At 44.1% G+C, this 9,573-nt stretch overlaps 1 protein-coding gene across 11 annotated transcripts; it reads left to right on the top strand.

Annotated features, from left to right (window-relative positions):
* Positions 1-1,542: 1,542 nt before the first annotated feature.
* LOC125520538 (uncharacterized) lies at positions 1,543-4,716 on the top strand. 11 transcript variants are annotated; one of them, XR_015610563.1, is made up of 5 exons: positions 1,543-1,632; positions 3,630-3,663; positions 3,759-3,836; positions 3,936-4,081; positions 4,216-4,716. XR_015610563.1 is itself a non-coding variant. In XM_048685492.2 (4 exons), exons 1-3 carry the CDS (start codon positions 1,744-1,746, stop codon positions 4,037-4,039), a joined length of 633 nt encoding a protein of 210 aa, XP_048541449.1. In that variant the 5' UTR covers positions 1,562-1,743; the 3' UTR covers positions 4,040-4,081; positions 4,216-4,716. The 11 variants fall into 11 exon arrangements, 1 of the variants encoding a protein (XP_048541449.1); XR_007288711.2 differs by lacking the exon at positions 3,630-3,663 and having other exon boundaries at positions 1,562-2,194; positions 3,936-4,122; positions 4,216-4,354; positions 4,512-4,716; XR_007288713.2 differs by lacking the exon at positions 3,630-3,663 and having other exon boundaries at positions 1,562-2,194; positions 3,936-4,122; positions 4,216-4,304; positions 4,512-4,716.
* The last annotated feature ends 4,857 nt before the right edge of the window (positions 4,717-9,573 follow it).

Consider the following 9,573-nt stretch of genomic DNA (forward strand, 5'->3'; position numbering starts at 1 on the left):
ATGTAGGACGGATCCGACAAGTAAAGGCGTCGCGATGCAGGGTTGTTTAATTTACACAATTGAATCTTTATGCTTATCATTTGAACAAAAACAACATGATATTGTTGGACCTACTCTGATGTGGACAAAACCCTCGATGAATTGTTTGGTAAAGTGAAAGATGCTGAGATCACCCCATCTCAAGATCGAAATGTGAGATCGAGACTGGCATAGATCGACCGTCTCACCAACCCATCCCGACAGTATTTATGTTTCGAGACAAGAGTATAACCTAATAGTTTTAAAGTGAAGGTCACATGAGGTTTCTGTGACATGTAGTTCAGAACTGGACAATTTTTTGCTGCTTTGACTAACAGTTGACCAAGGCACAAATTTTTGACATATCCCAACATAAGTGTACATCCATGATGAAACAACACCTTCCTAATTGGCTACGGGTGGTTGGCAGACCGGGGTTGCGGCGGAGGGGTTGAAGCTCCTTGGTACCCAGTCCGTGCACACTGGTTGACGGTGAAGGCGTCTGCGGACGTCGTGTTCCTCCAACGCCTTCTGTCTTACTCCGGGTGAAAACTTGATCTTCGGATCGAACAGTGGTGACATTCGTGGTCGTGCCCTTCCTGGAGGCATTGTCTTGGAGTCCTCGGTCTGGCATATCCATCACACATCTTCCAAAATGATCGCTCCTCGTGCTAGTGGTCTCCGCCGGCTCTAAATAGATCTCTTTTTTGACCATCTTATAGGTGTTTTGTAGTCGTTGAGGTTGTGTGACGGTGCCCTGCATTCGTGTATCTTGTCTTGGGGTGTGTGTGGCGTCCGTTTGTATCGGTTGCTTCAATGTATGTGATGATTGTTTTACACTAAGGCCTCCTTTGGTTTAGAGGAATTTCATAGGAATTTTAGAGGATAGGATTCTTATAGGATTTTTTCCTTTAGAGCCCTTTGGTTCATAGGAATGGATTCCTATTTCTACATAGGATTGGTTCCTATCCTCCACATTTCATAGCAAAATAAAAAAGAGCCTAGACTCAATGGAAAAATTCCTTTGGTGTCAACCAAATGACATCTTGTTTCCTATTCCTACTCATAGGATTTGAGATACATGTCATCTCATTTCCTACAAGATTCCTATTCCTATGATAATCCTATCCTATGAACCAAAAGAGGCCTAAACCGGAAAATTCTTTTTCATTCATTAATTGGCTTCCTTAAATAGCGATGACTATACAAATATCAACGACGAGAACGTTACAGGGAAGGGCGCCGGATCACCCCTTCACAATTATCCGATTTGGTGGTTTTTCACCACGATATAACTTTTTACAAACAAATTTTAGTATTCCCATCATCTCAAAATATATTTACAATGTAGAAAATTCCCTCCAAAAATAATTACTTTTAAAAAAATTACTTTCCCACCACTAATTTAGGTGTGATGTGTTGTTTACGCCAATATTTTTAACCTCCCGCTAAAAGGTCCCAAATTAGGGTCTTTGTTCCCACAAAAAAATAGCCTATATTTAACCTTCCCGCTAGTTAACTTCCACGGCGTCTTCACGGGCGATTGGATCTGACCTCTCGTCCCCGGTTCCTCTGTGCTGCCCGCGTCAACACATCGCACCACAGTTGAGTCAGGTTATTCCTCCCGATCTCCTCCCTTCCTATAACCTCCAGTCCTCCCCGATCTCGACCTCCTCGCTATCCTCTGCGCCCGCCGACGTGGGCCGCGTCTCCGTATCCTTGGTCATGCCGGCGGCGGCAGCGATGCGGTCTGGCGTCGGCGCCGACGGAGTTCTCCTTGCCCATCAATCTTGTGTCTGGACCAAGCACGACACCACCTCGGTGTTGAACGCCGTGATAATGCCTGCTCGGGCTCAAATCCCCCTCCCCCACGAGCTCCCCCTCGACGCGCCGCCACCCACGCTCAGACCTCGCCTCCGCCCATGCCCCCGCCCTCTCCCCTCCCCTCTCCTCCCCCGAAGAAAAGAGAAGAGAAGAGACGCAGGGAGATCGAACCACCAGATCGAGTGGCGGCCAGATCCATCTGCCACGGTCGCCCAGGGCTCGCGCGCCTCCGACGACGCGGCCGTGCCCGTGTGTCAAGGGCCTAGTCGGAGATGCTTCTGCTCCGCCATGGCCATGGAGCTTCCTCCCAATCCAAGGTCTTGGACTGGACGGGGACGGCTGCTCTTCCAAGGTCTCGTCTCTTCTCTTCCGATCCATCCATCCCACACCCCATTCTATTTGCATATGTGTAGATACATATTCAGATCAAACTGAACCCCAAACCATGGGCACTACTTCAAGAAATATAGTCCAGTAGAACCACGGAGGTGTGTCCCGGTAGAGTAAAAAAATATCCTCTGCCTTATGCCCTATGTGTTAGTTATTTACATACGTACGAGGAATCTCTGATTCATACCCTAGATTGCATAGATGCTGTTAGTATGATTCAGTCTCTCCAGCTTTTTTATGTCAACTAGGAACGTCTGCAGTCATTTGAAAAGCTAATCTTGATAACCATGTACTATCTCATCATACTCTTCCTTCAAAGGGATAAATAGTGCCTTTCACAGTATATTCTCCTGGATAGTTCTGTCCTATTTCTAACATTTGAATATGGTAGATTGACCTCTGAATCAAATTAAGGTTTCTAGACCCTTTCGCAGAGTTGCTCCATCATCCATCTGCATGTTTTTATATAGGTTGCCATGTTGCTACAAGTTAGTAATTTAATGAAATCACCCCACTGTTCCATTAGTTACTGCCTAAGAGATTGTTGCTTTGTACCATCTGAACCTGACTAGAAATAGTTATTTTCGAAGTTGGCCCTTTGCTGGAGTTTGATAGCATATTACATTAATACAATTTATTTGCCTCATGGAGAGAATATGATCCTGTTATTCACCTGAATATCATTTGTACCAGCTGATTTTAGGACAATGTATTCAATCATCATGGCTGGTTTCCTTTCCCCTTGGCAATTGCTTAAACAGAACAACTGAACAAGACTGATCTTATTTGATGCATTATATACATATATACATACTCCTAAAACCAAGCATGTTGAGACTTTTTAAATATACACAAGAAAATGCATTGTGGGCATTGCGGCGTCTAGCTTAGAAAGTGTCATGGTGGCAACTTTTGCCGAACATAAACCAACAATTTAGTAGTCAAGGAACCATCCTTTTTCCTTATGAATGGAAGAAAAATATCATCTTTTGCTGTACCGCACTATTTGGGTGCACACTCAGTACAATATCTTTAGCTTCTTCAATATGTTCAGGAATTAATCTTTCTCCAATATCTTCAGCTTCTCAATTTTGTAGAATTTTAACAAAAGAATGCTTGGATAAATCTCTACCATTAAGAGAATAGTGACCTTGGAACATAACTGGTTGTACCAAGAAAGTTTAAGAGGGATATGTATGATCATTTCTAATTAGCTCTACTTCAGATTTCACTTTACCATGGTCTGTAAGCATAGGAGCCTGGCAGTTTTCAAACAGACGGATAAATAGTTCATACTTTTATTTTTTTGTTAAACTGATTTGATTTTATGCCTGCTTTACGTATTGCGTTTTTTCTTAAATTGACTCAAAATTTTATGTCTGCTTTACTTACACAAGGGCACAATGATGAATTTTAAGGACGATGCTCCTGGTACACAACATCCTTACTTCATAATCACCTATCTGAATGGTGCACAACATCAATGCTTTGTTAATGCTAAGTCTCATGATTGTTTTTGTGTGCAGGAAAGAAAGACTCTGTTCTCTTAACAAGGATGGAAAGTATAACATCATACAAAAACCAACATGGACAACCCACATCTGGTAAATTGTTTAGCATTTGCTATAATGCATAGAATCTTGGTGTGGGTTAAATTGCTTTAGACATTTACACTTGTATAATTGTTCTGTATGCACGAGCAGGATGTCATGAGCATGGGCGTGATGCCTTCACTGCTGACTCCATTGCAATGTCCCGTGCAATATCTCTTGCCCCTGATATGTGGGTCGTGAGGGTTGTTTTTTAAATGGACTCGCAACTCCTGGTGGAAGCACTGAATATCAATAAGGTGGACTCGTCGGCCTATGCTGCTGTTATTGAGGATACCAAGTACCAACTCAAATTATGGTTTTCTTATTATGAAATAAATGTATGTCGTCGCTTGGCAAACTCTGTTGCTCATGAGCTTACTTGTCTTGGCAGGATGTACGGACCTAACAACTATGAGGAACGGGAGGCCGGTGTACCGGCCCTTGTGGCTGCCTGTGCTTTGGGTGATTCAGCCCAGCACCGTTAAGTTATAAAGCAATGTTTTTTCTCAAAGGAGAAGCTTTTAGTAGATGTACTTGTGCTTATGCTTTACACATTTACACTTGTATAATTATTCTGATCCCTGAATTACATGCTTGATGACACGGTATTAGTCCAGTTAGTTTAGTGATAGTTGTTGTATGTTATGTTCAACTCATTAACTAGATTTTTTTATTTCTTGATTGCAGGATCCAAAGAACTAGCTGGACTGGACTCTAGATCACGGAAAGTTTAGTCTTCGCAGTTAATTAGGATGGCTAAATTACATTTGAGTTTCATTTGATTGATATTTGCTATGAGAATTATGATTTTACATATTATATGTATGGTTTTGAATATTCTAATTGAAAGGCTGTATTTTTTTTACGGTTGCAATAGGCTGTTACCAGAACACACTTTCGGTTGCCACATGCTAGCACCACTATAAATAGTGTTGCATCATATCTCAGTCGCTATGCCTACCTGTTTTGTTGCACAAGGATGCTGCAACAGAGCACTTTATATTGTCGCAATAGTTTGGCACCACTATTTTTTGCGCGATGCAATAACTGTTTGGCGCCACCAAAGTAAGTTTTGTTGAAATAGAGTATTGCCACGAAAAGTTTAAATTGTCGCAATAGTTTCTTGCTACAAAGATTTTACCTGTTGTGATACCTATTTATCACCACCAAAATAAGTATGTTGCAGTTTCCTGTTATGATGACTAGAATATTTGTTGCCATAAGTTAATGCCACAAGTGTAGTGGGTCGTGGCAACATGTCTAATGCCAGGAAAACAAGGATTGTTGCCATAGTTTATTGCCACAAGTGTGGTCGGTCGTGGCAACATGCCAAATGCCACAAAAACAAGGATTGTGGTCATAGTTTATTGCCACAATTGACTATTACCACAGAAGAGTAGTGCGCCACGAAACGGCCGTCGTTGCCATAGGTTGTTGCCACAAGTGTCTATCGCTACGAGATATCGGTTGCCACGATTCGTTACATGTTGCATTAAAGCTATCTCCACAAACCAAATTGTGGCATTAGGTGAGTGTTGCCACAGGAAAACATGTGGCAACTTCCCGCATGGATGTTGCAATAGCACGCTTTATTGCCACAATTGCTTTTTCGTGGCAATAACCTATTACCATGTGTCCAGTCGCAACGGCTGCCAATGAATATCGTTTCGTGGCAATAGGTACTTATCGCCACGAAACATCATGTATTGCAACAAACGATTTTGTTGCAATAGACCCGGATCCTTGTAGTGCCTACATGGCGTGCCAAATGTCGGATCTCGGGTTCTGGCAAAACCCTCAAGGTTCGAACACTGAGGTGCGTGCGAAGATCTCCCCCTACCGATACACGTCCTAGCTTCGCTAAGATCTCAAGGGCTAACGCGACGAACTCGCAACACAAAGGACACAAGATTTATACTGGTTCGGGCCACCGTTGTGGTGTAATACCCTACTCTAGTGTGGTGTGGTGGACTGCCTCTTGGGCTAAGGATGAACAGTATAAGAGGAAGAACAACCTCCTGAGGCGAGGTGTTCTCGTGCTTGGTGGGTGCGAGGATGAGCTGAATGAGTTCCAGACCAGTTGCCTTCTACTGTGGTGGCTAATCCTATTTATAGAGGCCCTGGTCCTCTCCCCAAATATTGAGCGGGAAGGGAGCCAACAACGGCCAATTTGAAAGGGGACAACTAGTACAGCTTATCCTAACAAAAGCAGTCTTCGCCTGCAAAAGGCTCTTGTGGTGACGCCGCCTTGGGCTCCATGGTGACCTCCATCTTGCCGTCTTGCTGGTCTTGGTCTCATTGCACTGATATGGAAACCTTTACTTGATGCCTCGGTACTCCGCGCCTGCGCTTGCTTCCTTAGCACCAAAAAGGAAACAAGGACACTGTGCGCGCTGGCGCCTGCCTGGCACCCGCCTGATCTTGATCGTCATGGCTCATGTCATTAAAACCTCATGAGGTTTTCCTTGCCTTGAACTGTTCGCCCCTCGCTAGCCATCCTGGGGAGGGTGCTCCAGAGGAGGTCTTGTGTCGTCCGCCTCACGAGGCTTGGCCCCTCGCGAGGGTCTTGAGTGCTTGTTGGTGAAGATGGGCCGTACGGGCCTGCTCGCAGAGCCACGCCGTGGGCCGCTGGCAAGTTTGGGGACCCCCGTTTCTAGAACGCCGACAGTTGAGAGCATTTCATGACGACTTTCAAGTTCTTCGTACTTAACATGAAGATTTTTAATGTCATCAATTAAGGACTGAGTTCGAGTCATCTCCGCGTCCAACAGGTCATCGCTTTTGTCTAACAGTTTTTGAATATGTTCCATCGCAGTCTGCTGCTGTGTTGCAATTTTAGCAAGTGTTTTGTAGCTAGGTTTAGATTTGCGTTCAGATTAATCTTCACTAGATGTTTGATAGTTAGCATCGCGTAAGTTTACCTTGGCACCACGTGCCATGAAGCAGTAGGTGGGAGCAGAGTCATCCTCGTTAGCATCAATGTTGGTGAAGAGGCCATCGTCTTCAGTGTTGAAGATGGACTTGGCGACGTATGCTGAAGCTAAAGCTAGGCTAGCCACTCCTGAATCAGATTCCTCTTCAGACTCCATCTCCACATCCTCAGATGCAGACTCCTCCTCTGAATCCATTTCCTTGCCAACAAACGCATGACCCTTGCTAGACGAGCTCTTCTTGTGTGATGGACACTTCGACGAAGACTTGGAAGAAGACTTTGAGGATTTCTTCTTCTTCTTTTCATCAGAATCATATTCCTTGCTCTTCTTCTTGTTGTTGTTCTCATTGTCCCATTGAGGACATTCAGAGATGTAGTGACCAGGTTTATTGCACTTGTGGCACATTCTCTTCTTGTAGTCACGGGAGGAAGCTTCATCATTTCTTGAGCTGGATCTTGAAGACTGTCTGGAGCCTTTCTACCTGGTGAACCTTTGGAACTTCTTCACGAGCATGGCAAGTTCCTTTCCAATGTCTTTAGGATTCTCAGAACTACGGTTACATTCTTCTTCAGATGAGGAAACAACCTTTGCCTTCAAAGCGTGAGCTCGGCCATAGTTGGGACAATAGATATGTCTTTTTTCAGATAGCTGGAACTCATGTGTGTTGAGCCTTTCAAGTATGTTAGGGACGGATCGAGAGTCTTGAAGTCAGGGCGTTCTTGAATCATTAGGGCCAGGGTGTCAAATGAGTTGTCGAGTTATCTCAAGAGTGTCTTGATGATTTCATGCTTGGTGATCTCAGTGGCACCGAGTGCATGAAGCTCATTTGTGATGTCAGTGAGGCAATCAAACGTCAGCTGAACATTCTCATTATCATTTCTCTTGAAGCGGTTGAAGAGATTGCGAAGAACACTGATCCCTGAGTCTCTATGGGTTGAGACGCCTTCATTGACCTTGGAGAGCCAGTCCCAGACTAGCTTTGCAGTTTCCAGAGCACTCACATGGCCATACTGTCCTTTGGTCAGATGACCACAGATGATGTTTTGGCAGTAGAATCTAGTTGAATGAACTTCTTGACATCAGCTGGGGTGACGCCTTCACCGGCCTTGGGAACGCCATTCTTGACAACATACCAGAGGTCGACATCAATGGCTTCAAGATGCATGTGCATCTTATTCTTCCAGTAGGAGTAATCAGTGCCATCGAAGACAAGGCACGCAGCGGAGACTTTGATTATCCCTGCAGTCGACATAGCTAAAACTCCAGGTGGTTAAACCGAATCATACAGAATAAGGGAGAACCTTGCTCTGATACCAATTGAAAGTGCTAGTTATCGACTAGAGGGGAGGGGTGAATAGGCGATTTTTATGAAAGTCTTCAAAACACAGGGGCTTTGAAGACAAACATTAGAAATGAACCTATTAATATGCAGCGGAAGGTAGACTACACTAGACAAGCCATAGTCAAGTAAGCAATGAAGTGAAAGCACGAAGACTATCCGCAGCTAGGTAGTATGGATCAAGATGAAAGATAGTATGAAGCCAATCAAAAACAGTCTTCATACAGTGATGTCAATCATATCATGCAAGTAGGCAATGAATTCACGAAGACAAGCAGTAAGTAAAGAGAGGTAAAAGCTAGAACCAGTTGCTTGGTGAGGACATGTATTTGTAGGACCAGTTCTAGTTGCTATGACAACTATACGTTTGGTTAGGGAAGCTGAGATTCAACTCAGAAGACCGCGTCTTCACCTTATTCACCTTGAGATAAGGACACACAGTCCTCGCTCAATCACTCTGGTAAGTCTTCAAGGTAGACTTCCAAACCTTCACAGACTTCGTTCACCAGCGATCCACAATGACTCTTGGATGCTGAGAACGCAACGCCTAACCAGCTGGAGGATTCACAGTCCTCAAGTGTAACAAGTCTTCAGGTCACGTAGACAGAAAGACTTCAGTGATGCCTAACACTCTTTGGCTCTGGGTGTTTAGGGCTTTGTGCTTGCAAGGATTTCCCTCAAAGGCTTCGAGGTGGGTTGCTCTCACATGACAAAAGCCGTGCACTAACTTTGAGCGGCCACCAATTTATGGTGTAGGGGTGGGCTATTTATAGCCAGTAGGCAACCCGACCTGATTTGTCTGAAATGACCCTGGGTCACTAAGGAACTGACACGTGTCCAACGGTCAGATTTCAAACACACGCGACAGCTTGACTTGGGCTACAAGTAAAGCAGACTCATCCAGCTCTGGATAAGATTGTCTCTCATTGTCTTTGCTCGAAGACATAGGATTTGGTTGAGCATCACTTCAGTCACTCTGACTTTGTTCACTTGGACCCCACTTAACAGTACGGTGGTTCCTATGACTCAACAAAGAAGAAAAGGAAACTACAAAACAACTATGTCTTCGCAATCCATAGTCTTCATACGATGTCTTCTCATGTCATAGTCTTCAATGTGAAACTCTTCACAGACCACCATTGTCTTCAATGTCTTCACACATTTTTAGGGGTCATCTCTGGTAGGTAAACCGAATCAATGAGGGACTACTACCTGTGTTATCCTGCAATTCTCACAAACACATTAGTCCCTCAACCAGGTTTGTCGTCAATACTCCAAAACCAACTAGGGGTGGCACTAGATGCACTTACAGATACGCCTAGTTGATGTGAGACTATCTTCTCCTTTTTGTCTTCTCCACAACCACCATTCTATTCCACCTTTAGTGCTATGTCCATGGCACACGCTCATGTATTGCGTGAAGATTGAAATTTTTTGAGAACATCAAAAGTATGAAACAATTGCTTGGCTTGTCATC

The sequence above is a fragment of the Triticum urartu genome, chromosome 7A (assembly GCF_056163025.1).
Source record: "Triticum urartu cultivar PI428250 chromosome 7A, HENAU_Tu73, whole genome shotgun sequence".
NCBI lineage: Eukaryota > Viridiplantae > Streptophyta > Magnoliopsida > Poales > Poaceae > Triticum > Triticum urartu.

Bases quoted from the DNA above. Each gene is read 5' to 3' on its own strand.
- LOC125520538 (XM_048685492.2), top strand. From the start codon at position 1,744: ATGCCGGCGGCGGCAGCGATGCGGTCTGGCGTCGGCGCCGACGGAGTT. The intron at 2,195-3,758 runs GTCTCGTCTCTT...TTTTGTGTGCAG, and splicing joins GGGACGGCTGCTCTTCCAAG to GAAAGAAAGACTCTGTTCTC. The intron at 3,837-3,935 runs GTAAATTGTTTA...ATGCACGAGCAG, and splicing joins ACATGGACAACCCACATCTG to GATGTCATGAGCATGGGCGT.